Source organism: Apiospora phragmitis, assembly GCF_038363925.1.
Source record: "Apiospora phragmitis strain CBS 135458 chromosome Unknown utg000011l:1.0-3236445.0:1.0-3240683.0, whole genome shotgun sequence".
NCBI classification, from domain to species: Eukaryota; Fungi; Ascomycota; class Sordariomycetes; order Amphisphaeriales; family Apiosporaceae; genus Apiospora; species Apiospora phragmitis.
This window is the reverse complement of record NW_027117411.1, coordinates 1,932,790-1,959,546: the sequence shown is the minus strand read 5'-3', so window position 1 is coordinate 1,959,546 and position 26,757 is coordinate 1,932,790. Positions and strand designations below refer to the sequence as shown.

General features: G+C 54.6%; 11 protein-coding genes across 11 annotated transcripts; 4 read left to right on the top strand and 7 right to left on the bottom strand.

Annotated features, from left to right (window-relative positions):
• Positions 1-176: 176 nt before the first annotated feature.
• Positions 177-2,220, bottom strand: PG994_013367 (uncharacterized protein; the record flags this gene model as incomplete). Its single annotated transcript, XM_066864776.1, has 8 exons — positions 177-743; positions 897-1,151; positions 1,210-1,269; positions 1,360-1,447; positions 1,539-1,729; positions 1,792-1,850; positions 1,925-1,969; positions 2,043-2,220. 8 exons carry the CDS (start codon positions 2,218-2,220, stop codon positions 177-179), a joined length of 1,443 nt encoding a protein of 480 aa, XP_066709737.1.
• A 654-nt stretch (positions 2,221-2,874) lies between these two features.
• Positions 2,875-3,692, bottom strand: PG994_013366 (nucleoside-diphosphate-sugar epimerase; the record flags this gene model as incomplete). The annotated part of the gene is made up of 2 exons (XM_066864775.1): positions 2,875-3,388; positions 3,454-3,692. Coding segments are annotated over 2 exons (753 nt in total), but the record flags the coding sequence as incomplete, so codon positions are not given.
• Positions 3,693-4,428: 736 nt separating this feature from the next.
• Positions 4,429-5,293, bottom strand: PG994_013365 (uncharacterized protein; the record flags this gene model as incomplete). The annotated part of the gene is made up of 3 exons (XM_066864774.1): positions 4,429-4,605; positions 4,696-4,781; positions 4,855-5,293. 3 exons carry the CDS (start codon positions 5,291-5,293, stop codon positions 4,429-4,431), a joined length of 702 nt encoding a protein of 233 aa, XP_066709735.1.
• Positions 5,294-6,537: 1,244 nt separating this feature from the next.
• On the bottom strand, positions 6,538-7,950 carry PG994_013364 (uncharacterized protein; the record flags this gene model as incomplete). The annotated part of the gene is made up of 2 exons (XM_066864773.1): positions 6,538-7,758; positions 7,819-7,950. The coding sequence occupies 2 exons, from the start codon at positions 7,948-7,950 to the stop codon at positions 6,538-6,540; spliced, it is 1,353 nt and encodes a 450-aa protein (XP_066709734.1).
• A 2,307-nt stretch (positions 7,951-10,257) lies between these two features.
• On the top strand, positions 10,258-13,181 carry PG994_013363 (uncharacterized protein; the record flags this gene model as incomplete). The annotated part of the gene is made up of 8 exons (XM_066864772.1): positions 10,258-10,454; positions 10,697-10,842; positions 10,895-11,264; positions 11,315-11,836; positions 11,893-12,031; positions 12,119-12,204; positions 12,263-12,336; positions 12,421-13,181. 8 exons carry the CDS (start codon positions 10,258-10,260, stop codon positions 13,179-13,181), a joined length of 2,295 nt encoding a protein of 764 aa, XP_066709733.1.
• Positions 13,182-14,330: 1,149 nt separating this feature from the next.
• PG994_013362 (uncharacterized protein) lies at positions 14,331-16,727 on the top strand (the record flags this gene model as incomplete). Its single annotated transcript, XM_066864771.1, has 12 exons — positions 14,331-14,464; positions 14,573-14,644; positions 14,701-14,814; positions 14,894-14,962; positions 15,087-15,192; positions 15,267-15,360; positions 15,424-15,509; positions 15,585-15,721; positions 15,789-15,909; positions 15,969-16,368; positions 16,430-16,544; positions 16,610-16,727. The coding sequence occupies 12 exons, from the start codon at positions 14,331-14,333 to the stop codon at positions 16,725-16,727; spliced, it is 1,566 nt and encodes a 521-aa protein (XP_066709732.1).
• Positions 16,728-17,408: 681 nt separating this feature from the next.
• PG994_013361 (uncharacterized protein) lies at positions 17,409-18,447 on the top strand (the record flags this gene model as incomplete). Its single annotated transcript, XM_066864770.1, has 2 exons — positions 17,409-17,567; positions 17,692-18,447. The coding sequence occupies 2 exons, from the start codon at positions 17,409-17,411 to the stop codon at positions 18,445-18,447; spliced, it is 915 nt and encodes a 304-aa protein (XP_066709731.1).
• An 878-nt stretch (positions 18,448-19,325) lies between these two features.
• PG994_013360 (uncharacterized protein) lies at positions 19,326-20,248 on the top strand (the record flags this gene model as incomplete). Its single annotated transcript, XM_066864769.1, has 2 exons — positions 19,326-19,567; positions 19,735-20,248. The coding sequence occupies 2 exons, from the start codon at positions 19,326-19,328 to the stop codon at positions 20,246-20,248; spliced, it is 756 nt and encodes a 251-aa protein (XP_066709730.1).
• A 304-nt stretch (positions 20,249-20,552) lies between these two features.
• PG994_013359 (uncharacterized protein) lies at positions 20,553-22,318 on the bottom strand (the record flags this gene model as incomplete). Its single annotated transcript, XM_066864768.1, has 3 exons — positions 20,553-21,456; positions 21,521-21,977; positions 22,066-22,318. The coding sequence occupies 3 exons, from the start codon at positions 22,316-22,318 to the stop codon at positions 20,553-20,555; spliced, it is 1,614 nt and encodes a 537-aa protein (XP_066709729.1).
• Positions 22,319-23,704: 1,386 nt separating this feature from the next.
• PG994_013358 (UDPglucose 6-dehydrogenase) lies at positions 23,705-24,859 on the bottom strand (the record flags this gene model as incomplete). Its single annotated transcript, XM_066864767.1, has 3 exons — positions 23,705-24,235; positions 24,313-24,716; positions 24,751-24,859. The coding sequence occupies 3 exons, from the start codon at positions 24,857-24,859 to the stop codon at positions 23,705-23,707; spliced, it is 1,044 nt and encodes a 347-aa protein (XP_066709728.1).
• Positions 24,860-24,945: 86 nt separating this feature from the next.
• PG994_013357 (nucleotide sugar dehydrogenase) lies at positions 24,946-25,799 on the bottom strand (the record flags this gene model as incomplete). Its single annotated transcript, XM_066864766.1, has 2 exons — positions 24,946-25,448; positions 25,544-25,799. 2 exons carry the CDS (start codon positions 25,797-25,799, stop codon positions 24,946-24,948), a joined length of 759 nt encoding a protein of 252 aa, XP_066709727.1.
• Between the last annotated feature and the right edge of the window lie 958 nt (positions 25,800-26,757).

The window sequence follows — 26,757 nt, the reverse complement described above, 5'->3', positions numbered from 1 at the left end:
CAGTCTTCTCCCCGGCCTTTGGTTATTTCTATCCTTGGTCTTTTCTATAGCCGCAACTACCAAGGTCTAGAGTATCAAGAATGTTACACCCGTACAGTTATGCCCAACTACATCTACAGCCAACAAAAAACGCTTCACTTTTCAGCGTAGAATCAACAGAGCCTACTAGCCTTAAGCTAGTACTCGAATCTCCATCGTGGATCCGCGTCGCCCTTCCAACTCGAGAGCTCTTCCACCACCGCCGATACGCCCGCGTCATCCCTCCGCCGGTTCTCCCGTCTTAGACGGGTCCACAGGATCGAGACGATGACGACATTGGCGAGCAGGTAGGCCAGCGCGACAGAATGCCCCAAGACGAACCGCGGCCCGTCGGCGGACCGGTACAGCTGGGTACCGAGGACGGCGCCCAGGTTGCCGATGCTGATCTGCATGGCGTTGGCGGCGGCGCGCTTGGTCTGGCCCGAGACATTGATGGCGGGCCACGACAGCACCAGCGCGACGGCCGGGTAAATGCCACCCACGGCGAAGAAGGTGCCGAGGTACGACACGCCCGGCTTTTGTCGGGGGTCTGTGTTGCTGAGCAGGATGCAGTAGCCGACGGCCGCGAACGGCGAGGAGCCCGCGATGAAGAGGGCGCGTTGGCCGGTGCGTTCGGAGAGTACGGCGAGGGCGATTGTGGTTAGGAAGGCGAAGGCGTAGGGGGGACTGTTAGGAGTTGGGCTTTGGCGGCGGTGTAGCCCAGGCTGGAAATTATAGTGGGCTGGAGCGAGGATTGGAACAAGAAAGGTTTAGCCGGGGATGAGTGAGTGGGTGGGTGTGACTCTTTGAGAGTAGGGGGTCTAGGGGCTAGGGAGAAAAAAAAGGAGAATTTGAAGAAAACGAGTGAGCCGACTTACCAGGAAGAGCGACAAAGTGTACAACGGCAAACTCATGGTATGAAACCCGAGGCCGTACAGCCAGCAGTTGCCGTCCTTCAGGGCGTCGGACACGGCCGACCAGCTGAACTTCTCGTCGTTGGTCGCGTCGCTGTCGGCGGCGAGGCGCTGGTGGATGTAGCGCCGCTCGTCTTCCGTGAGGAACTGGGCTGTCTTGGGATAGTTGTGGATGAACCAGTAGGCCGCGAAGGCGACTAGCACCGTCAAGATACCTTCCTGCATATCATCGTGGTCAGATCTTTGTCCAGTATGACTTTCCCGAGGAGACACTGACAAGGATGAAGATCCAACGCCATCCGTGTTCCCATACTATGCCGCTCATCCGCCCGATGCCCTACACGAAACAGTCAGTCACTTTTTAGTACATCTTTGTGATGGTATCCCCGTTTGTGATACGGGTATATGGGATGATGATGCGACGTACGTAGGCCAGTACCCCTCCAAAAGCACCCGCTAGCGACGCCGCGCTGAAGAAGAGTGATATGCGATATTGGCGCTCTCGGCGCTTATACCTGGTCACAGCAGCAGCAGGTCAATAATAAAGGGTCCCCTTAGGTTTTTTTCTTCCCGCAGTTTAGATACGAGAGAACACGAAGTAATTACCACATGGAGAAGTAGTAGACGACGCCCGGGAAGAGGCCCGATTCGGTGATGCCCAAGAAGAACCGCGCGACGAAGAATGCCGGCATGTCCTGCACGATGCCCAGAAGCGTGGCCACTATACCCCAGGCGATGGTCAGGGTCGGGAGCCAGACCCGCGGGCCCGTCCGTTTAAGGATGATGTTGCAGGGGACCTGTTGTGGGCATCATCTTAAGCTCTCGTGTCTATTTGTGTGGGCAAACTCGTCGTCATTACCTCAAATATCACATAGGCGACGAAATACAAGGTCAAGCCCGTCAAGTACTGGTTTCCGGCTATATTTGGGGAAGGGAAAGTAGAAGTCAGTTTCGAGTCACTTGGATCGAAAAGGAGGATGGGTGGACTGTACTCATGTGAAGGTCGTCCAGCATGCCCTCGATGCGTGCGTTGCCCACTGGTTTCGAACAAATCAGTAGTGCTATTCCTAGAACCTAGACCAATAATGGCTACGAAGCTCATCTACATACCATTGCTACGGTCCAAGAATGATAGAAGATACAAGACTCCGACGGCGGGCAGGAGATTGTAGTCAAGCTTCCGCAGAAGCTTCTTCTCGTCGACGGGCGCGCTGCCGCCAGAGACTTCAGCATCCGAGTCCGCTGGCGTATCAACAATAGGAGTCTTTCTATTTTCTGAAAAGGTCATTTTTCTTAATGTTAACTCAATGCAGTCTGCTCTTGTTAGTACTCGCGAAGGTAACACACACGTGCGGCATTGAGCCATGGGCAAGAGAGTCTGTTATTCATTTTACATATGCAACGGCATCAAGCACATCATGTTAATCATACCATTATTCGGTACAGGGGATCCCCAGTCGATGACGAAATCCAAGATACAGGAGTGTTGACCTTCCAGTGACGATGGAAATTCGGGCGATCTGATTGGTTCATGTGTCGAGCACGCCTTATCGCCAACGATTCGCGACATGTGTTTCCCATCCCCGCTAATCTGGTAGCGAGCCATTGCACAATTGCTCGCTCCCAGCCAGAAGAGTATTAGGTTTTTGATGTTTCCGGTATTGGGCTACATATTAGTTACGCAGATGCATTGCGGTAACTTGGAGTCTGCGGAAGCGAATCCGAGTGGTGTGGGAGTAACGTGCTTGCGATATTAACACATCGTCACGCCATCTGAGTATGCCACCGTAAACTTCCGAAAGAGAAACCAAAAACAGGCTCAAATAGTTCAACCTGGCTTTATTTCGTGGGGGTATTACTTCTAAGTCTAGGTCTAGGTCTTGGTAATGTTACATAGGTAAACTTTATCTCCTCCAGGGCAGTACAGGAAAATACAACACCATCATGAATCCAGCTTGGCCCACCGCCGGAAGACCGAGTTCTCCAAGATAGGAAACTCCCCCACCCTCTGCACCCCGTTCCCCTCGACGCGCAGCTGCTCAGCGTGCCGCCCCATAGCCAGCTCGACCAGGAAGCGCCCCAGCGGCTCCGTCGGACTGTGGAACCCGGGCGCCAGGCTCCGGATCGCGGGCATCAGCACGGGCACCATCAAGCGCAGCGCCAGCGGCGGCGTCGGCAGGTAGGGCCGGATGGCCGCGTGCGCGCCGCCGTCCACGCCCGCGGGCCGCACCGACATGGCGCGCAACCGGTCACACGGCTTGCGCATCAGCGCCGCCAGCGCGAGCTCGGTCTCGCCCTTGACCCGGCCGAAGAGCGACGTGAAGCGGCCCGGGTCCGTCGTCGCGCCGGCGCCGGACACGTAGACGAAGTGGAAGGGCTCCGCGGCCGAGGGCGGGAGGTCTTGGAAGGCTTTGGCGGCTTCTACGGCGAAGGTCTTGGTGATCTTGATATATTCCCTTACGTACTCGCCCGTTAGTACGACGTAGAGTAGGTAGGTAAGGTCATGAGTTTGCTGGCTTACTCTTTCCCAACCCGAGTCTGGCTTATGCCCAACGCCCAGACGCAGCCCTGGGCCCCTTTCAGCTGCGCGAGGACGGCCGGGTCGTACTTTTCAAAGTCCGAGTTGATGACGACGTTGATGCGCGGGTCGTTGGCGGCCTCGGCCATGGCGACGGGCCGGCGGCTGAGGATGCTGATCTTGGTGACTTCCTGCATCTTGATCATGGCGTCCAATACGCCGGAGCCGACTAGGCTGTGGCGCCTGTGAGGATGAGATGCATGGCCAAAGTAAGTAGTACTACTGTTGAGTCTTCCGAGTAGACCTTTACGAGTCCTGTTTTCTTATGTCAATATCCGACTAGCCTTGAGGAAAAACTTTGTAGGGCATTTCTTCTTACTTGTTTAAAAAGCTCAAGAATTTAGGAAGGAACCTTGGTTGCGGCGCGGTCAGCCCCTGGCATTGGTCGCCCGGAGACCCTGCTTAAATCCAGTTAAACCCGCGGCATAGTGCCTTAACACCGCTGGTGTCATCCACCAACAGTCTTTTAATAAAAATGTAGTCCCTCCGGTCTGGGTGCGGTCGTACGACTGGCTGACTGAACTGGGGGCGGACAAAATCTATGGAAGCACGAATGCTTGCCGCCCAGAAACAGCGTCGCGAGCAGGTTGCAGCGCCAAGAAAAGACCCCCGTACAACTCGGCTTTTATACAGAATATTCATCACACCCTGAGTCAGCGCCAAATCCAAGTATGAGATAAGCATATCCACATTGAAGCTATCATTTCAAGTATCCAAGCCTCTTAAAGAAACCACGTGGCGCGAAATCAAAACGAAGGAAGGGGGATAAGGTGAAGAAGAAAGAATATATGCGATATATGCGATGCTTGTAAAACCCCCGCACACCAAAATTATCAGCTACGAAGTAGCATCATGCAATTGCCATCTTTCATCTGGACTGAAACCCCTAAAAATAACTTCCATTGGGCGGGCAACCTTTCAAAGCTTGGTCTTGGCCCAGGCAGCGGCTTCCGGGACATACTTCTGGAAGTAGCCGGTGTGGACCTGCCCGTCGTTGCCACTGGCGCAGGCCGGGTCGCCGGCGTCGCACCAAGATCGCAGCTTGCTGGAGAACGCGTTGAGGGCGGAGAGACCGGATCCAGTTCTGGGCCAAATCTATTTTTTTTTGTTTCAAAGTAAGTTTCCGGTTTACCGGCTGAATGAAAGAGCAGAAAAAGTTGATGAGAAAGAGAGGGCTTGACTTACTCCTTTTGCTGATGAAGGGGCAGTGCCAGTGTTGTAGGACTGGTTGGGCGTGTGGCGCACATCGCCGAAGAAGAGCGCCGCGACGACTAGAAAGACATCAGTCAGCTTCTGTGTGCGCATTCGCTTGGGCAGTCGTTCACGAGAGAAAAAATAACTTACTCTGGTTCCCCGGCGACGTCGTCGGCGACAGCGCGCTCGTAGTCCCCTGCGTGCACCCCTGAAAGTTTCCACCCCCACCCCCCAGGATATCGCCCACGACGTGCCCGCCCTGCGAGTAGCCCGTAAGCACGAGCTTGGCGTCAGGGCAGCGCTGCGCGTACGCCGTGATCTGGGCCTTTCCGTTCTGGACGCCTGCGCCCGCCGAGGCGCAGTAGTCCTCGAACGTGGCCGGGTACTGGATGTCCTCGTAGCCGCAGCCGCCCGAGACGCCAGAGCAGATGGCGTCGGCGAGCGCGCCTTGGCGGCCTGGGTAGGGCTCCGTGGAACCGCGCGCGATGAAGACGTGGACGGATTGGCAGGCGGTTTGGCGCGGCTCGATGGGGACGGCGGTGGCGGCTTGCGCGAGGGCGGTGGCGGCGAAGAGGGTTTGGACTAACATGGTGAAGGTATTGGCTAAGGGTCAAATCACTGCTTTGAAATGGGAAGAGGCTGGATGTCCGTGTCTTGGACGGATAAGTAGCTGCATTGTTTGCCAGAGCACGAGGTTCTCCCCATCTTATATACACGTAAGAAGGTAGGTAGGTAGTTCGGCCATGTCTCCTCCTTCTCCTCCTCCTCCGACTCCCCCGTCTCCTTTTCCAACGAACACGAGCAGGCAGGTGACAGGGTACTGCACCACACAACATGACCCATATCCACCGAGCCCGACGACATGGTCACCGCAACTGTCCTAGTCGTAATAGAACCCCGGATTAATACCCCAGATTCTGTCAAGCATGAAAAAAGGCGGGGGCTTCAGGATTGAACTTGGTGGTAATGGGGAGAGAGAGCATAATAGTTATGCCGCCAGTACTGCCGAACAAATCCACTCCGAGCCTCGTCAGCCGGACCTAGTTTCCTGTTTCTGGTCGTGACGCCGGAGTAAGCTCCTGTGCCAAGCAATGATGGCACCTGCCGTTCCCAGTCGCACGAGGGCCGTGCGCGCACCCGGCGATTCTCCGGTGCTTACGTGCGAAACGAAGAGACGAGGGATGCGGCTGACGGTATGTGCATGTATGGCATCTGTAGGAAGGGATATAAAAGCCTTGGTCCGAAAAGGTATGTGGCAGCAAAAGGTCGTAGGTTAAGCGTCGCATCGTTGAGACACTGCAGTATCACAGAACACGGGGAGAGTCGTGTGCCAAGGCATGCCACCCCGCTTCCCCACACACCTCGGCAGTTGCATTTTGATAAGGATCGTCGGTGGTTGTGGGGATGAAGGCCTGCTTCTGACCTTGTAGCGTGTGTCTGAATGGGTTCTGGAATGGGTTCCTCAACCCATGCTTGTGTCCCTGTGACCTTCTTAAAAACCCACGAATCACAGGTGGTAGCCAACATGTCAGTGTAAACACGCGCGGGCGACAGCATAGGAAACATGTGAAGTTGGGTTTGAAATTTATTTGTATTTGGTATCTAAAGAGGAAGGTAGTCTTTCTCATTAGGGTATTTCAAGTCTCTCGACTCCTCTCTCTGAATGTACCATCCGGTAGAAAGGTAGGTGTACTTTGTATGTAATCTACTCGTCTAGAATCTCATCATTATGATTTTTTAGAAATAAGAATGGTAGGTTAAATTCTGTTCAGCTTTTACAGCCGACGCTCGATGGCGACAGCCTCAGCCTTCTTCTCATCCTCCGAAGTGTGGTCAGCAGCAGCAACACCAGTGGGTTGGGTGTTGACGACCTCCCTTGACGCGCATGATATGGCGGCCGTGGCGGAGCCAGTGGATGGTGACGTAGCCGAGGACGTAGAGGAAGCCGAAGAGGGGCACGAAGTAGGAGATGCGGGTGCCGCACTTGTCGGCGATGGCGCCCTGGATCGGGGTGAAGACGGCACCACCCGAAACACCCATGACGAGGATACCCGCGGCGCGGGCGGTGTGGCGGCCGAGGTTGGCGGTGCCGAGGGTGAAGATGGTGGGGTACATGGGGGCCTCGAAGAAGAAGATGGCGATCAGGGCGCCGACGCCGCCGGGGCCGTGCGCGCTCGCGACGTAAGCGTTGATGGCGATGGCGACGCAGGCGTAGACCATGAGCATGAAGTCGGCCTGGAAGACGGTGGCCAGCGCCGTGGCGGCAAAGCGGCCGACGGTGAAGGTGATGAGGGCGTAGGACAGCATGTTGGAGCCCTCGGCGTCGGTGAAGCCGCCCGACTCGGACGCGTAGTTGATGAAGAAGGAGGCGATGGTGACCTGGGCGCCGACGTAGCAGAACTGGGCGATGAAGGCGAAGATCATGTTGTACTGCTTGTACAGCGGGCCGGCGCCGACCTCGGCGCCGAACTGGTCGATGGCCGGGTTGTCGGCCGTGGTCTGGCCGGCGAGGGCCTCCTTGCTGACCTCGGGCAGCTTGGCGAAGAAGAACAGGACGCCGATAGCGGCGCCGGCGCAGGCGACGGCGAGGTAGACGAACTGGACGTTGGTCAGGCTGTTGGCGTTCTCGCCCGAGAAGAAGAACTTGGAGGCGATGAGCGGGCCGATGAACGAAGCCACACCGTTCCAGGACTGGCAGAACTGCAAGCGGGCGCTGGCACTGGCCGGGTTACCGATGACGACGGCGTACGAGTTGGCCAACGTCTCGAGGGTGGCGAGACCGCAGGCGATGACGAAGGTGCAGGCGACGAAGCCACCGAAGGCAGCAGAAGGGTTGGCGGGGTTGGAGAAGTGCGCGGTGGGCCAGAACATGATGGCACCGAGGGAGTAGAGGGTAAGGCCCATCAGGATGGTCGTCTTGTAGCCCCATCGCTTCAGGACCTCAGCAGCGACCGGAGAGAACAGAAGGTAACCACCGCCAAAGTAGACCACCTGCAGCCCAGTCGACTCGAGCTTTGTGATACCCAGTACCGTTTGGAAATGCTTGTTCAAGACCTGAATACGTGGTTATTAGTCATTGTTTCACTGCCGAATGTGGGTAAAAATGTGACTTACATCAAGAAGACCATAACTGAAACCCCATAGGAAGAAGAGCGAGATAACAAGCGACAGCGGGTAGATCAGAGCCTTGCCCCTTAGGTACCCGCCTGCAACCTGGGCGGTCGCGGTGGTGAGACCTCCAGCCATTGTGGATGAAGAGATAGTTGAAGGTATGTGTTCCTAGATGTCGGCCTTTCTGATATATGAATGGCTTCAGACACCGGGTGGCTGAGAATGGCTGGATGATGTGTGATGATGATGAGAGATGAACTTGATGAGGATTCATGGCGCCTTATATGGTCGTCTCATGCCCCTTCGCAGAGCGACCCCCCGAGATGGCTAGTGGTGGTTTTCATGTCCCAACCCATGAAGAACTTGGGGTATCGCGTTTTTCAACGCACAGAGTCTGGACCAACCCCAGACCCCATCGCGGAGAAGGGAGGTGAGCCAAAGCTAGGCTCCCTTGTTCTCCACAGTCAAGGCATTTCCTGGAGGTCGCCCCCATCCCAGATGGCTTCAAGATCCCACTAGATACACTGGTATTAGCTCAGCTGGCTTGTCGTCACGATGGTGCGGGAACAAAGCTTGGCATGGGGTTCTGGGCAGGTGCTTGGCGAGGCCAGTAGGAGGCAACTCACCGAGAAGACACCGAGTCTACGCAGGCTGTCTAGTCCATGATGGTTTCAAGCGTGCCATTTCATGCTTAGGCGTTCGACATATTCGGATGTGCTAGTTGGATCACGGGGGACAAGTGTCGCGGCTAGGAGTTGGGTATGCGCAGTGCTGGGCCGCCCCGAGAAAGAAGAGCTGCCGATGGGCTATGCTGGAACGGGGAACCCCCTAGAATCACGATGGAAAAATTCTCGAAGGCGACGACTCGTGACCTATAGAATGCGACCAGGAGACCAAGCGTGTGAGGATGATGAAATTACTGTACTAGCTGGACCGAACTGCTGGGACCTTACTCTAGCGTTCCGCGGCAGGCGCTATCGATTACTAGAAAAGCTAGTATGATAAATATTCTTCCCCCCGACCCAGGCCTCTGGAACGTCCGTTGGCCTGGTTGGTCTGGGCCATGAGGACGGCGGCCGACTATTATAGTTTCGCCCAGCCCTTGGTATCGGGGGCAATTCCCAAACGCTCCCCACAATCTGGCCGAGTCGGGTAACTGTTAGCCACCAGGTTGTCCAATTGGGCAAGAGACTAAGGAGGCACGCCAGCCAACTGGAATAGGCCATCAGTCTCGAAATGGTGCGATGCCGAGATCAAGTGCGGCTCCAATCCAATAGTAAGATTGAAATCTAGCACTAGAATAGGTTGAGAGGTGAAAAAAAAAAATAAGAACGTGGGGGACTCGGCTATCGACTATGCCATCCTTGCCTCCAGCAGTTGGGATTTCTCCAAGGGAGTAGGGCCGGATGTCTCAGCTCCCCCATGGGGATGATTTGCAAACCCACTCATCGCGAACCATTCTGCGAGTTCGGTGCTGAGAATTTTCAATCAGGTTTTCCAGGCGACAAGGAGCAGAGTCCTCATACTATCCTATCCTGGATGACTGGATAGTTCCGTCCAGCGTAGAAGACGATTCGCATCGCATCAGAGAGATGGCAGGCTATCCATGACCTGCGGGTGTTTGCTCAAACGCGGGGACGAAAGGTCGTGTTTCGGGCAAGTCGTCTATACAATCCCGTGTTATATTGCTCTGCCGCTCGCTACCGAGCTGGACGGCATCTGACCAGGAACGAAGACGCTCCGTTATGCATTTGGAGCCCGGATTGCGGGTTCTGGCTGAATGTAAAGTCGTTAATGTGGCGTGTAGTACAATGTAACCTCACTTTGGCATATCACGTGATGGGCCATCTTCTCTGTTTCTGTATGGAGTTTCCGCTGACGTTGACGCTTGCTGGCGACCATGAGACCCAAAAAATCAGGCCACAGCACCAGACTACAGTCGACCATGGGGAGCGACAAGGGACGACAAGAGGCGAAAAGGGGGGCAAATCGTGGGGATTGTTGGGGGAGAGTCACAGCAGAATGCGGAGGGAGAGAGTGAGAGGGACAGGGACAGGAGCGTTGCGTGCGGGGAAAATCTGAAATCAGAAAGTGGATGGGGAGGGGGAGGATGGGACCACCTTAGTGGCAACGGTCTAATGAGGTAGCAGCAGACTAAGCAGGAAGGCCATCTAACAGGCAATCAATCCACCCCGTCTGTTGAAAGCTGAAGTGCAAATAATGCTAAGCGTGCACTTGCCAGTATACTAAGAGGGAAAAAACCAAGCAAGACTGGATCCCCGGGGAATATACCTACTACATCTCTCTTTCTCCACGACTGATTGAATAGGAAAGAGCGTAAGGAAGTCGAATTGAAGATCCGGCACAAGCCGCGCCAACAAGTCCCCCAATCCCCCACCTGCCGCTCCCTATGGCTTCGCCAGGTAGGCTGGGATTGGCGTCATGACAGAGATTGCGCCTTCCACCTCCGGCTCCGATGGCCAGGCCGACGAACGCCTAGCCGCCTGCTTCAATTGCAAACGTTCCAAGCTGAAGTGCGTCCGACACGGTGGCAACGCGACTTGCACCAGATGTCGCCAGCGGAGGATTGACTGCGCTGCTCCCGCCTACCATGTAGGGAGGCATAAGGGCGTCAAGAAGTATGTTCCTCCAGTCTTTCTTTTTTTTTAAACCTTACTTTGCCTATTCTATACCCTCCTCCGCTTGTCAATTTGCTTTTTGGGTGGAGCCCCCCGATCGTCCCCCGTCTGTCTGTCCGACATCTACATGCCTTACTATACAATACACGCCTTTACTTGTGATTGATCTATGATGCTACCTCTGCTGCTCCTTGTCTGCCTTTCTTTCTGATGTGCTGACCGAGACTACTGCTCTTGCCCAGTAAGCATTCCGGCCTCGAGAAGGCTGTCTATCAGATCGAGCAAGCCTTACGGAGGTCAAGCTCCGCCTCGGATCAGATCCAGAATGCTGAACAGGGGACAGAGCTGCGCTATTTACTAGACCGAAGTCGTGAGCTTCTCGGGAACCGTGCTCACAGCAGGCCACCCCATGCCAATAGTCAGCAACAGCAGCCTGCTAGTACTGAGCAAGACCATGGTCCGTCTCCCCCATCAAAGTAGCTCGTCTTCTCTGGAGACCCCTAGGTCGCATACCGATCAAGGCTCCTCTCGCAAGGTCGAGGACGACCAGCTCAACCTCGACGATGCCGAGAACCCATTGCAGCTCCTCGCAAGAACGTCAGAGCTACTCTCATCCATCAGCACTCAACCTCAAGGTTCGGGCGCAAGTCGGTTTCCTCCTGGGACCAATGTCAACCGCGCCGCTTCGAGCAACAATGATCTACAAAAGTTCTTCGGTCGCTTTCAGGCGCGACTGGATGTTGGCGATGACCTGGATCCTATCGACCTTGGCCTCTTGACCCTGACAGAGGCCGAGGCACTCTTCGCATAGTATGCTATCAATGTGCCGTTGCCATAGCCGAGGTGCTAACATGTTGCAGTTTCTATGAAAGGCTGGCGCATACGAGATGGGGAATCGACCCCATCACACATACTGTCGGCTTCGTTCGAAGCCGTTCAGCCTTCTTGTTCACGTCCATAGCAGCTGCCTCGGCCCTCTTCTCCCCGTCATTGGAAGCATTATACAAGCGACTGTCCAATCACCGCCAGAAACTGGCCGGGCTGATCATGGCCAATCGGTACAAGTCCGTGGAGATTATCTTGGCATTCATGGTCAACATCCCCTGGATCTCGGCCGGCGAGCATTGGGCAGACGACGAGACGTCCACGTATATTTCCATGGCTCTGACCGTAGCCCTTGATCTTTCGCTGAATAAGGTTATCCTAACAGAGACACCCGACATTCGAATACTAGATCCTATTGCTTCCTCAGACTGCATATCGGCCAGAAGGGCACTCACGATCGATGGATTTTCCGATGTCGACCCGGATTCATTGACGGGAAGAAGACTACTTAGAAGGCGAGAGCGCACATGGCTATCTCTATACGTTCTCGAGCGAGGGTATTTTACACCGCATGTGTCACCCATGCGTTCAACTGGCTAACTGCAGTATACAGAATCTGTCTTGCTCGAGGAAGGGATCCGATTCTTCCCATGTCGCCTCTCATTATGAGTTGCGACCAGTGGCACCTCTCCGAACTCGCCGACCGATGGGATGGGTCAATAGTGTCTGTCACGGTTTTGCGACGAGATCTGGTAGGCAAACCAAACCCTCGGGATGGGCAAGAGCGGTCCTTGGTATCTTCTACTTGCCATACCTCGTACTGACTTCCAGGCACCCAGGCCAACTTAATCTCTCGTGTGCGCAGTATATGCGACGCTCATGACGGCAGCGATGAAACGAGCTTTGATTCCGTTGTCGTAGACAGGTAAGCAGGGAAAACAATCAAAGGATCACTGTGATCAGCACAACTGATTCGCTGCCAGATTGAAAAATGAAATTACTCTTTTCTTCGACAGATGGTATCAAACCTGGCCATTCCAAATTGGCGATAGAGAACGTAAGTATATCAATAAAGGTAGGCGCGTGAGCGAACACAAGCGGTCACAGACGGTATCTCGCTGACAGTTATCATTGCGCACAGAACTGGCTTTACCACCTTACGTGGAGATTCTGGCATCGCACACGCGACTCTCCATGTACAGCAGTGTCATCAATCACGGCACGGCGCCCGCCGCTGCCCGCCAGTTCTTCCGGGCGGCCGGCCTATCAGCGGCTCTGAACGTGCTGCGCGTGGCGGTGCAGGGCGAGGGCCAGCTCAAGACAATGCCCAACAACACGGCCATCATGATTTCGTTCGCGGCGTGCTTCGCGCTGCACATAAGCACTACGGCCGACGCCGGTCGCGATTCGACCCTGGCCCCGAGCATCCGCACGCTGATCGCCGAGACCACGGAGACCCTCGAGCGCATCGGGTCGACGCCCGTGCAGCGCAAGGGGCTGTCGTGTCTCTTCGCGCGCCAGCTCCAGCATATCCTGAAGCTCGTGGCGCGGGCGTCGGGGAACCACTCCCGGCATCCCGAAGCAGCCACATCCTCGAATATGGCGGCGAGGGAGTCGGATGTATTGCCGGCGGATATGAAGCCCGACATGGGTGTTCCGACAGCAGGCCATAACAATAACAACAACACTGCGGTGGCTGGGCCCATCATGGATATGACGGCGGCAGCGGCGAGTGCTGGCGGTTCTAACATGCCTCCGGACTATCTCATGTTCTCAACCATGTCGAATAACGAGCTGGACGAAGTGATCATCAACACGGATGTGGGGATGGAGACTCTCTGGGATGACTTTCAGTTTCATAACTCGGATCTGGATTGGATGGACTGGAAGACTTTCGCCTAGCTTTTTCGTCGAACGGCCCAGGCCCGGGCCGCTAGGAACTTAATACGCTGTTCCGAGGTTTCAACACGAGGTGCAACTCGATATTTGCACGCAGGAGGAAAATGATGTCTCACAATTAAGTTCCAATAAATATGCAAGTTTACACATATGCACTCGGGATGAGTGTAAGCGACTGTGTTATGTAATAATGGCCGCCACTAACCTGCACGCCAGCGACAAGATTTGGCTTTAAGGGCTGCTTAAGCTTTCGGGCTGTTGAAAGCGAACTTCGACCAACCCTTTGGGGTCACAAATACTTGTCGCATTGAGGAGAACCGTCACTCGAAATGTCCTGTCGCTCGCACGTTGTCTGTCTTTCATAGAAGACGCTGAAGATCAACAACGCCACAGTACCACAGAACCATTCTGGGCCAAGAGAACAAGTCCTCGGCTCACTGCTAACGGCGGAGTAGTGGTGGTTATCCGCCACTCCCAGACAATATATTTCCATCCCAAGCTCCAAATGTTTGCATCTATGATGATTGTCTCCTCCAGACTACTGGCGTCGTCGTCATGATCAAGCTTTCGGGTATTGATCAAGGCCCGTTAGCCCTCTTATTACCCCAGACTTTATCGACACTAGCAGTCTAGTCGTACATGGTTAGCCAGCCCCTTGACCATACATATGTAGGGAAAGAGCTAAACCCCCCTGCCCCCCCCGCAATTTCCCACCCCAAGATCCTCCCTACTGCAACGGTGCGACCTGGTCCCTTAACGTGTTGCCCTTATTAGTGGCCCAGCAAACCGGAAAGTCGGGAGATACCTTGCATCTTTCTTCGCTGTGCTCACCTTTACCGCCCTACCATTATCTGTGTAACACCTACCTGACTCTGACTAGTTCAAGCCACCCCGCAGTGCTGTTGGCTGCAGGTTTGCTACCTACTTGATAGAAAGGGCAAGTTTGCTAGGGTCGGCCCCCCGGTAGGCTGTGTGCAATTTAAATATGGCAGAGGAAGAGGAACTCCCGTCTTTGCTTAAGCTTTCTCTGGGCGCCCCAACCGAACAAGCTCTTTTGCCCTATCTATATTTTAGAAGCTCGAGGAGGGAACAACAAGAGCGCCCCGTTGACCGATCAAATCAACACACGACGAAGACACATCAAGGCTTACAATGTCTCCCATGATTGGGAACGATGCCGACAAGTTCCCAGTCGACGAGGTCGAGAAGAGTGACCTCAGCGTTGGCTCTGGCGACGTAGATGATCAACACATGACGCGCAAGATCCTCTGGAAACTCGACACAAGGTTGGTTTTGATTTTCTCCGACGCAAATAGCTACGGCCTCTTTATGGTCTTGATCTATACCTAGCAGTAATAGTAGCTGATTCTATATCTCACCGACCCGACCAACAGAATCCTGCCAGTCCTCGCCGTCCTGTTCCTCTGCTCATTCCTCGACCGAACCAATGTTGGAAATGCTAGGCTGTGAGTTATTCACTATCGTCATGTTGTATATGGCAACGTATATCATTCAAAACCAGTGCGCACCTTTCTCACACGCTGAAAACCAGCTACCATCTCGAGGACGATACGCACATGACGGATCACCAGTACGACCAGGGCCTAGCCGTCTACTACGCCACTTACATTGCCAGGTTCGTTTGGACACTCGTCGAGCGTGTCTATGTCAGTCGCCGATATAGTTTACTAATGCGATCATCTGCGGGATATTAGCGAGATACCGAGCAACTTGATTATGAAACGCGTGAGCCCGCAAAAATGGCTACCTTTCCTGACATTCGCGTAAGTGTTCCCATTTGCGCACATCCCACAGCAAACATAGGATACAAGAGAAATGCCTATCAGACAGAACACATGACGTTGGTGATGTCTGCTATCAAAGTTATATTGGCTAATACTATGGCAGATGGGGACTTGTGGCCATGTGTTTGGGCTTCGTACACAGCTTTCCTGGATTCGTTGCAGTTCGCGCTATCTTGGGACTGACGGAGGGCGGTTTGCTACCCGGCATGGTAAGTGACACCTGTCCCGACCAGCTTTGTTGACATCAAGGCGGGCATCACTTACACCCGTGCGCCATCTTTAGATCCTTTACCTATCCGGTATCTACAGGAGGGAGGAGCTCGCGCTTCGCATCGGTCTATTTTACACGGCAGCATCCCTGTCCGGTGCCTTTGGAGGTTAGTATTCATCGCCGACATTACAAGTCGTGGGGAAAGGGCAATTCACTGACTTCATGTTAGGTCTTCTTGCGCGTGGGCTCGCTGAAATTGCCTCTCGAGGCGGCTTGAGCTCATGGCGATGGATCTTTGTCATTGAGGGGCTTCTTGTAAGCTTCCCCCATCTCTTCCCCCGCGTCCTCTACGCACATATCGCCCACTGTGATAACTAAACCATTCTATAGACCGTCGTCGTCGCCATTGCGGTTTACTTCTTCTTACCCAACGGTCTCGCCGATGCCAAATTCCTTACCCCCGAAGAGAGGGAGTTTGCTATGCGTCGGGTACATGGTTCGGGCCGTGGCGACAGCCTCCATGAAAGGTGACCTCAACTCTTGCAGCAATGCGAATTGCGAAACCACTTGACTGACATGCATTTTCATATCTAGGGAAGCTAATGAGAAATTCAACTGGTCCGAGGTTCGACGTGGTATATTTAGCTTCTTGACCTGGAGTACAGCCATTGCGTACTTTGGCATTCTGGCCGGACTGTACTCCTTTGGACTTTTCGTAAGACTCTTTTGATTCCCATCGGATGCACACTAGCCTCCTAACAGATGCCTCCCTAGTTACCAACCATCATCTCTGCGCTCGGGTACACGGCCAATGAAGCTCAGCTGTGGTCCGTCATACCTTATGCTGCGGCTGCTGTTGTCACTGGTGAGTACCCCTTTCAATTAGACCTCTGTCAACTACCGCCAACCTGCAAGTATCTGATCCCCAAACTAGTCATTGTCGCCTTCTTGTCCGACAGGTTGCGCGTGCGCGGCATCATCATGCTGTTCACGCTCCCAATCGCCATCATCGGATATGCGGTCATTGCCAACACCACCAACGCGCGGGTCAAGTACGGCATGACGTTCCTTATGGCCATTGGCCTTTACTCGAGCGTCCCGCCGGTCCTCGGCTGGTTGTCGAACAATTCGGCGGGTCACTACAAGCGAGCGACGACGAGTGCTTTGCAGCTCGGTAAGTTCAACAACGCCGTATAAGAACTCTTACCGAGTGCTTTACTGATGTAGAGTCGCAGCTATTGCCAACGCGGGTGGTTTCGTGACTGTGTTTGTCTATCCCAAGAGTCAGGGACCACAGTACCACGAAGGCCACACCATTATCTTGGGACTGCTAGTCGCCGGGTGGTTCTTGTAAGCCAAAACAGTTTCTCATCTCACTCTAAAAAGTTTCGTGGCTAATCAATCTATGTGGTCAGTATCCTCGCTAGTGTCCTCTACTGCTGGAAGGTCAACAGGGACAAGGCGCATGGCAAATATGACCGGTTCATTGGGGCTGGCGATGACAGGGACCCAACGTTCAAGTTGGTAATGTAGAGAGCTAGCGATATGGACGTGTGCCAGCTGCAGGTGGCTTGATATATCAAGATGAATAACACCCGGAGACGTGTATTGCACAGCGAGCGTTGCTTATATAGAGGTGGGATATATACGACCATATACTTCTATCTTTAAAGCTATCATAGGATTATAGGGTATCAAGACTACTTACTTAACCTATATTTACATGTCTTCCTCACTGTCTACAGTCTCATTAAAGCCTGTCGAGGTCTTAAATCGGAATTAGAAGCCAATCAAAAATCATATGCATGGGCACGTCGTCTAGAGTTCAATCGACGTTGAAACACAATTGCGTTATTAAGTCGCAGCCAAGATGCAGCCCAGCCGGCTCAACTACCGACAGCTGCGAACCTGACGCCATAGTGACCCGGACACGCCCAGAATCCCAGACCCGCTGGAAGCTGGAGCTACCCACCTGCCACCCCCACTGACGAGAAGCTTGTTTTCAGTGTCTAGCCCACTAAAAACGGTCGGAGATTGAACAAGAACCGACTCCCTCGGATAATTCTTTGTTTAGCTCTCTCTTGATCGACTCATTGAATGGCCTCAGTTCGTGCATGACGTCGCAACCTCCAATCCCACCAGCACAACAATCCTGGGCTCTAGCCAACGAAAAAAAGGAGTGAAAAGACGGACTCTGCTCCCTCTACCCCGAACATGTCGAAACTCTCTGATGCCGTCAAGGCGCTCATCAATGCCCCCCACGCGGCGCCGGGCCTCACCAAAGCCTCGGCGCAAGTCCAGCCGGCCTTGATGCGATTCGCCGAGGATGCGCAGACGAAACAAGTTGGGCTCCCGTCGTGGGTCACGATCTCGGTAAGCCACCCTGATTCATCCTTCCGGTTTGTGCAAGCCCAATTGGCACCTGCAGCTTGCAGAACGACCAGTTCGCTTTACTTGTACCTGACGTACCCCGTTTGACTAACGTCTATGTGACTAGACAGCCGTGAGCGCGACCATGAACTGCCCCGACGCCATGACCTCCATCTTTCACCTCGCGAACGAGAAGGCCGAAAACAACGACAACGCGGAGGGCACACCGGTAAAGAACGCCGAGCTGATCCGCGAAGTCGGCCTCAAGTGCATCTCCTTCAACGGGATCCCGCGCTCCATCAACTGCCTGAACGCCTTCCACGAGAGCCTGCCCGAGGGCGTGGCGACGGCGCTGCTAGCGCGGCAGCCGAAGCGCCAGGTCCGAATGGGGAACCTCGTGAAGTGGCAGGCGAACGGGCGCGCGCTCTGGAACTCGGTCTACGCGGGCTTCGAGGACAAGCTGATCTCGAAGCTGGGGCGCAGCCACCCGGACCTGCCAGTGCACATCCTGGGTTCGCACTACGCGAACCTGCTGTCGAACGCGCCGCGCAAGATAATTCTGGCCGACGAATACAGCCGGCAGTACGTGACGGTCGTGGGCCGCGTCCTGACGAGCCTGATGGCCATCGCGTGCCTGCGGGCCCAGACCGGCGTCGGCCCGCAGGTCCTGTCGCACGTCTTCGGCCTGCGCAAGGCGTACGAGCAGGCCGGGGAGGGCGGCGGCGCGCGCGCCGCGGACGAGGAAGAGGTCCAGGGCGGCGAGTGGTCGGCCTCGGACGAGGGCAACATCTGGCTGCTGGAGCACGTCGACCGGCTCGTCGAGGCGATCGGCGGCGCCGGTCAGGGCACGACGTTTGCGCCTGGCATCAAGGCCAAGCTATAGTAGGTCCTCGCCTACTTAAGTAAGGGAGGGGGGGATTGGCAAGAAGCCTCACTGTACATAAGAATAATACGACGATTCTGCCATCTACTCATTTGTTGAGTTGTCAGCTTGTCCCCAGCTTCCACTCCTTTTCAATATGCTAAGGGCAGGGTTTCCTCCCCCGGGCATCAGAGATGACAGAATATAAGCCCCCAAAGCGGCGAAGCCTAATACATACGACCATATCCTGCTGAATACTAGGGATCCCGTCCGCTCTCCCATATATAAGCAGCAGAGAGCCGAATCAGTACTAGGGTCGGTGACGACCTGGGAATCCTCGGTGTTGTATGTTTTTGGCTTCCTCTTTTCTCTCTCTCTCTCTCTTTTTCATTTTCGCCTTATCCCCCTGCACGTTTTTCGTGCTTATAGTGTCGGGACATATATCTAGGAGCCCCCAAAGGTGACGTTGGATTTCCGAAACTGCCTGACGCCTAAAGGCAAGAACAAAAAAAGAAAGCAAACAACATGATAATGGGACGATCAGCTGAGCATTGACAAGCAGTAAGGTGGTAACACAGTGTAACGGGTAATACGGGGGCTTGGATGCCGACGAGCCTGTACTTCTCGTCTAAAGCAGTAGGTACGAGCAAGCTGCTGTCGCCTAAGATGGCTGTGTAAGAAGATTGTCACACATACTTGGTTCCAGCAATACCACCAGCAGCCGCGGCAGGCCATCAAAGTCCGTTTTGCTTCTCTCGGATCTTGCTCGATTCTGCCATGACCACCATGTCTTTGCTGGATATCCTACCGTGAGGCTTGCTGTCCTTCTTGTGCGTTATCGATATATTTCCGCGTCCACGACTCCAAATCGAATACGGGTGATTATGAATAGCGGTATCATGTCTATTTCCCTGCTTCTTCTCTGGATCTCATCGCTGGTACTCACATCACTGCCATCACTTGTCTCTGCTGGCGGCAGCAAAACCTGCTTTAAGCGCGACGGGACGCTTCAACAAGATAAGAACTGGCTGCCCTGCGACCCGGGGGCCAAGGCGAGCCCGTGCTGCGATGCGGGCGACTTCTGCATGTCCAACGGCCTGTGCCTCGACGCCGTGGGCAACCAGTGGTTCTCGGCGCAAGGGTGCACTACCTAGTTCTCAGTGACAAGACAACTGTAACGAGATCTGCAACAATACCATTCGAGGTAAGGCATCAACACGGAAAGATCCCTGGAAGTTGGGCTTGGCGTTAATATTTCTGTGCAACATAAAAAGGCTCAGATGGCTACGCGCAAGTATGGTTCTGCAGCACCACCGACAGCGCGGGCTCAGCCAAGTACTGCTGTGGACCTTCGGACTGCTGCAAGCAGCCGAACCTGCTCTCGCTCCCCATCGCCACGGCCGTGTTCAAACCACCGCAAACAGCATCCATTTCCGGTTCTGCCTCGTCGACATCGGCGTCGGCGTCGGCGTCGGTGTCACTGCTACCGGGACCTTCCGCGGACGACGACAAGAACAACAACAACAGCAGCAGCAGCACTAGCAGTGATAACTCACGCACCCTCGCGATCGGCTTAGGAGTCGGCATCCCTATGGGCCTGGCACTGCTCGGCGGCGTCATCTTCCTTGGCCTACAAGTGCGGAAGTGGACTGCCGCGGCCCAGCAGGCGAAGGGATCAACGTACGGTGGCAACAGTATCCAGGTGGTCAAAGAAGAGGAAATGCCTAACAATATACTTAGTCAGCAACAGATGTACCCCTCAGAGTTGAACGGCCACGAGTATCAGGAGCTGTACAGTGACTCGAGAGGGGCACCGAGTTGAGAGGAGAGTATTATGTATAGAAGGCGAGAAGAAGAACGCCATGTTCAGCACTTGGGGAAAGGGAGTAAGTAAGAGGAACAAGTGAGAAGAGAAACAATTTAGACGACGTTGCGATTTACTCAGAAATATGCATTTGTGGTATTCTAACGCTTATATAAGCGTATATACGCGTACATTGCTGTATAATGGACGTACTATCCAAGTAATCATCCCAAAACAACACCACGAACTTTAAGTATATACATATGAACACAGTTCAATCATTTCATTCCCATTCCCTCGCCCAATTCCACACACCTCCCACTCAGAACGTGCCCAAGTCCTCCGCAACCTCGAACTCGGCATCCGTGTTCTTGCGCACCGTCTCCACGTCGACGCCCTCGGCGACCTCGGTGAGCGTGAGCCCGCCGCCCCCGGCGCGGTCGACCTGGAAGACGGCCATGTCGGTGATGACGGTGCTGACGACGCCTTTGCCGGTGAGCGGCAGGGCGCAGTCCTGCACGATCTTGGACCGGCCCTTCTTGTCGACGTGCTCGGTCGCGACGACGATCTTGGTCTGCTCCGGGTTCGAGACCAGGTCCATAGCGCCGCCCATGCCCTTGAACACCTTGCCCGGGATCATGTAGTTGGCCAGGTCGCCCGACGCCGAGACCTGGAACGCGCCCAGGATCGACACGTCGACGTGCCCGCCGCGGATCATGGCGAACGACTCGGCCGAGTCGAAGGTCGCGGCCCCCGGCAGGAGCGTCGTCGTCTCCTTGCCCGCGTTGATCAGGTCCGGGTCCGCGGCCTCCCGGGTGGCCGGGTACGGCCCCATGCCCAGGATGCCGTTCTCGGACTGCAGCCAGACCTTGACGCCCTCGGGTACGTACGACGCCGCCAGCGTCGGGATGCCTACGCCGAGGTTGACGTAGTAGCCGTCCTGCAGCTCCTGGGCCGCGCGCTTGGCGATGCGGTTGCGCGAGTCCAACGCTTTCGGCTTTCCGGATGACTCTTCCTTACCGCCGGAAGAAGTCTCTTCGGGCGCTGCGAGCTTGAGGTTCTCGAAGTTCTTGGGCGCCGTGGCTGGCACGATGCGGTCGATGAAGATGCCCGGCAGGTCCACGCTGTCGGGCTCGATGGAGCCGATGGGCACGATGTTCTCGGCCTCGACGATGGCGATCTTGGCCGCCTTGGCCATGAGCCCCGCGTAAGTCTTGGTCGTGTACCTATGGTCCCGGTATTAGAACCAATACGGATATGATTGGTTTGTTGCTGTGGGGGTTTGCTTACTTGAACACGCAGTTACCCGCTTCATCCACCTTCCACGCGCGCAAGATCGCCACGTCGCCCGGAAGCGCCGTCTCCATGATATACGACTTCCCGTCGAAGACCCGCGTCTCCTTGGGCCGGCCCTCCTCCAGCACGCCCTCGGGCGTGAAGCGGGTCGGGATCTCGCCCGTCTCGATGAACGTGCGGCCGCCCGTGGCGGTGTAGAAGGCCGGGATGCCCGCGCCGGCCGCGCGCAGCTTCTCGGCCAGGGTGCCCTGGGGGCACAGCTCGAGCGCGATCTCACCCGACAGGTACTGGCGCTCGAGCTCCTTGTTGGCGCCCAGGTACGACAGCATCATGCGCGTGACCCGGCCGTCCTTGGTGAGCAGGGCGAGGCCCTTGTCGTTGGCGCCGGCGTTGTTAGACACGGCGGTGAGGTCTTTTAGGCCCTTTTTGTGTATCGCCTCTATGAGTGTTTCTTTTTCGGGGTTACGTTAGCAATGGTGGGACAGTTTTACGTCGCGGAACGGGTCTTGGCGAATGGACGACCGTGGATGCAAACTTACCGGCCACACCGCAAAGGCCAAATCCAGCACTTAATATGACGGAACCGTCTTGGATGTCGGCGATGGCCTCATCGGCAGACTTGAACACCTTTGAGCCTCCTCGCTTCTTCTTGGCCGGCCCGGGCTTGTCCGTCGAGTAGCACCTCCTCCATTTCTGAAGCAGCGGTGCATACTGCCTGGCGCTCGGGGTGGCCCAGTGATAGCTGAACTGGAGCGATGCGCGCACAAATACTGCCGTCTGTGCTCGCGCCATCCTTGCGACTGCCTCTCCTTCTCTTCCCTCTTACCGTCGCTCAGCACTCAGATCAGAAGAACCGAATCCCTTGCCTTTTTGATGCCTCTCCCTTCCCAGTATATGTCGCGCGCAGATCATGCAGGCAGAAGCAAAAGGGAATAGCAACGGGTAATATGAAGGGGGGGTAGTTGTGTTCCGGTCTCAAGTTACGAGAATGGATTGTCGTTGCGTGAGCTTCTTGCTTAATGAGACGTCATGGCATACCCTCGGCATTATGGTTACTTATGGAGCACTTACATACTAAACCGGGCGTTTTTAAACAGCCGGTGGGTCAAGCAAGTCATATGCAATTGAATTGGCCTACTATTAACCACAAACCCGGATTGAACACTATTCATACATGTAGCAGCCACTTACACGGTCGTTTCACTTTATAGCCATCTATTAACTTTGGCTTATAAATAGTGTGGGCTATAACAGCGTCCGTTGGATTTATATATTAATAGGATGAGCTTGAGGTTACGATCATTAACAAGACCTGTTGATCTACCTTATGATTTTGTACCTGAACAGTGGTTGCCGGACCCCCCAAGTGGGGTGTCGCAGCGTCATTCATGCCTTCCCAGCTTCCGTAGCAGAAAAGGCTGGATCCAATCAACGCTTAGACCAACCGTAGTTTATCTGTACACTAGAATAAACACCCGCTCAAGCCTTGAACGTGTATTTGGTATGGAATCAACGTCGGACTAATATTGAATGGGTGTTGAAAAATTTAAGCGTTCAAAAACAATTTAACGTTAAAATCGAATTAGACATATATTGGACTGTCCAAGGGGCGTTATTCCGTATCTCAACGTTGGCAGAATCTTGTACTGCTGTTCAATGGTTTATTTAAACCAGCCTACTCTGCTACGGCTCTTCGCACTTCATGACGACGCCGTGTTATCTATTGCTATCAACTCTTCCGGGCATTTTAATCTACTCCGTTCACATTGTCCGGGTCCAGACGTGGTGAGACTATTATATATTTTCAAGTCCAATGAGAGTCATCCGATCATAAACCGTCAAGACCAGAGGAGGCGGGTAACTCACAAATGTACCGCTCCTAACTAAGTGTCATAATGTCTATCATCCCCCCGTATGCAAATCACGACAAAAGAGAAGGCCGCCCAATGTTACGAGGCAGGCGTTATAGCCCCTCCAACCCCATGACTGAATAAATCCATGCGAGGCGGACTGAATACACATACATGTCAACGCCAATTGTCACCGAAACCCGTCACTCAGCACCAGCCTTGACGCCCAACACTCTCGACCCTAATTCCAAGCTTCCTCAGCCCCTCTCCATCAATGATGCCCTTACCATCGAACACCCACTTGGGGCTTTTCATGTGATACGATATCTTATTCCAGTCGAGCCTCCTTGGACTTGTATTCGTCCGAGTTGCCCGCCGTAGAGTAGCCGCTCTTGACCAGCCCACAGTCAGGACACTCCTCGGCGCATAAGGGCTCCGCGTTGTATCGCTGCAACGGATCGCCGTCGCACAAACTGGACACCGGCGCGGCTCGGAGTAGGTATTTGTGCAGAGACAATATCTCCGACTCTGTCGGGTCCAGTCGCTCGAACGGGCGCGGGTCAAGAGCCTTGACAGACTTAAACCTGGGCCGCGTTGTCGACTTACTCGGTATAGACGACGGCAAAGCCGGAGCGGTGGTATTCCGGAACTCGTCGAACTCCGTAGTCACCAGCACGGCGTTACTTGCCGCGCAGGCCTCATATGCGTTGCCGTACACCACAATCGGGCCTCCGTCCTCTTTCAGAGCCGCTTGGCCCTTGAGGAGTGTGCGGATCTCGTCGCGCACCACGGCCGAGTTGCAGCAAGGATCGAAGATGGCAATTTCCAAAGGAGCTTCCTCGAGAAGGGTCTTGATGATCTCCAGGCGGGCGACTCGCGCGTGTCCGAGGTATTGGCCTTGAATGCGTAGCCCAGCAGTGTGATCTTCTTGCCGACCAGCGTGTTATTCAGGCACTTGATGACGCGTCGGCTAAACCGGTCCCGCTGGTAATCGTTCATCTTGACCACCTGGCGCCAGTACTCGCCGACCTCGTCCAACCCGAGAGACTCGGCCAAGTAGACCAGGCTGAGGATGTCCTTCTTGAAGCAGCTTCCCCCGAAACCAATGCCTGCCTTGAGAAACTTATCCCCAATTCGGGGGTCATACCCGATCGACAGAGCGATTTCGTCCACATCGGCTCCTGTTTTCTCACATATGGCCGATATCAAATTGATGGAACTGATGCGCTGAGCTAGCATAGAGTTCGCGACAAGCTTGGAGAGCTCGGAAGACCACACGTTGGTCGTCACAATGCGAGATAGTGGGACCCATGCGGCATAGACGCTTGCCAGCGCTTCGGCTGCTTCGTCGCCCGGACGCCGTCGTGGAAGAACCAATTAGGACGCGATCGGGCTGCATGAGATCCTTCATCGCCGTACCAGCAGCCAAAAACTCTGGATTGGATAGGATCTCGAAGTGGACACCAGGACGATGGATCGCCATCTTTGTGTTGCGTAAGTAGGGTACTCGAGAGGAGAAAAGGAGGGAAATCGAGACAACTCACAGTCTCCTGGACCAGTTGAGCTGTCCTACACGGGACAGTCGATTTCTCCACCAATGATGGCACCCGGACGAGCGTGTTGCGCTACTACGCCTGTAACGGCTTCGAACGATGTCATATCTGTCGCGCTGCCAGCACCAGCTCCGCGCGACTTTGTCGGGGTGTTTACCGCGACCAGTAAAATGTCCGCTTCGCCGATACACTCAGATACTTGCGTCGAAAAGAAGAGATTTGGCTGCCTTGCGGCAACAACGGTCACTCCCGCCTGGTGTACCTCGCATTGGCTTTCGCACTCTGACGAGCACGCTGTGTCATCTGAGCCAACGTCGGAGCCATCCAACTTATCCGGCTCGTTGTGAAAGGCGCATTCCCTGGAGCCGTCGCGCGCGATACGGACAATTTCGCCTAAGCCAGGTTCGTAGATCGGAAGATGTTTCGAGTTCCACCTCCGGATTCGTTGCGCGTCTCGATCTACAACAGTGACCCGTATATGAGGATTTTGATATGCTATTACTGAGGCAGTAGGGCCACCTAAAAGTTCGAGGTCAGTCACCGACATCATATTGGCGATAAAATTGGGTGGGCTATTCAATAAGCCAAAGTTATGGTTCAGAACAGCTACTTACCAACATAACCGGCGCCAACGCAGCAGATGTTCCGGACCATTGGTACCCTAGAATCTAGTTGTGTTGAGGAAAGCGACATGTTGTTTGCGCGAGCTGCCAGAGAAGTGTACTCTATATCCAGCGCGCCATCGGCCGCGGCGCGTAGGATCGGACTGAAGGACAGGCTGCCTTCTGGTGTTGTAGGAGCGGTTGAAGCAGCATTCTCCAAATAGGCAACCTCTCCCGTGTCCCCCAGCGCTGCTGATATCGCCTGCATTTTGAAGGGTACTCCGATGCTGTGATGGTTGCGGCGCGGCGATGGGATTGACTCGGTGTGAGTTAGAAGCACACGGCGCAATGTTGTATAAGTATGAACAGCTGAAATTTACCAGGATACTTTCTGGAATTGATCGTGTGAGCTTGCGGATTCTGTGTAAGTTGGGCTGGAGGCTCGGGATCAAGTCGCAAGACACCAGAGGTCAAGGAAGCGATGTCTCTTTCTCCCCGATCTAGGCAAGACGCGGCGAAAGAGAATTAGTCGGTGCCACCGATTGACGAGAGCCAATACACGAGGGCCATGGTAACGTGTGTGTAGATTGATTCGATGGAGGGGCAGAGATAGATAACTGCCCGCCTTCGGCCTTTGCCTGGCACCACACCTCATGCTGACATACTTGGAAGTGTACCGGTATGGGAAGGGAAGTGGAAGGTACGCCCTGTATCTCTCTCACTGCTTGGTTATGCCCACGGGAGGCGCCAACACTATCTTATTCCACTCCATCTTTATCTTCATTAACGAAACCAGTAGTTAAGTAGGTACCTACATAAGGCAAAAGCAGGAGACAACTTTAAGGAATTCCACCCAACCGGCTCACCCACGATATACACGGGGGCGCAAAGGCCGACCCTCATTCGTCAGGCCAAGCGGATCGTCTAAGACTCTGAACAGACCATGGGTAACAGTGGGGTTTATCGCCAAATGTCTAAGTTGGTGGTGCAGGCAGGTCTTATGTAACCTCATGCCCCTACTAGTGAGCACCTTCTGTAAGCACCGAGAACTGGTGGGTGTTGCCCTTGAGATTCCTCGGTCCCTAAGTGCATGCATGAGAACTCGGCTTATCCATTGGCTAACCCATGACATTGTGCAGCCATCCCTAAATCTCATTGGCCGTCGTCTACTTGGCAGCAGGGAACCCGCCCTCATTCTTCCCTTATCTCATGCGATCGATTCGAGA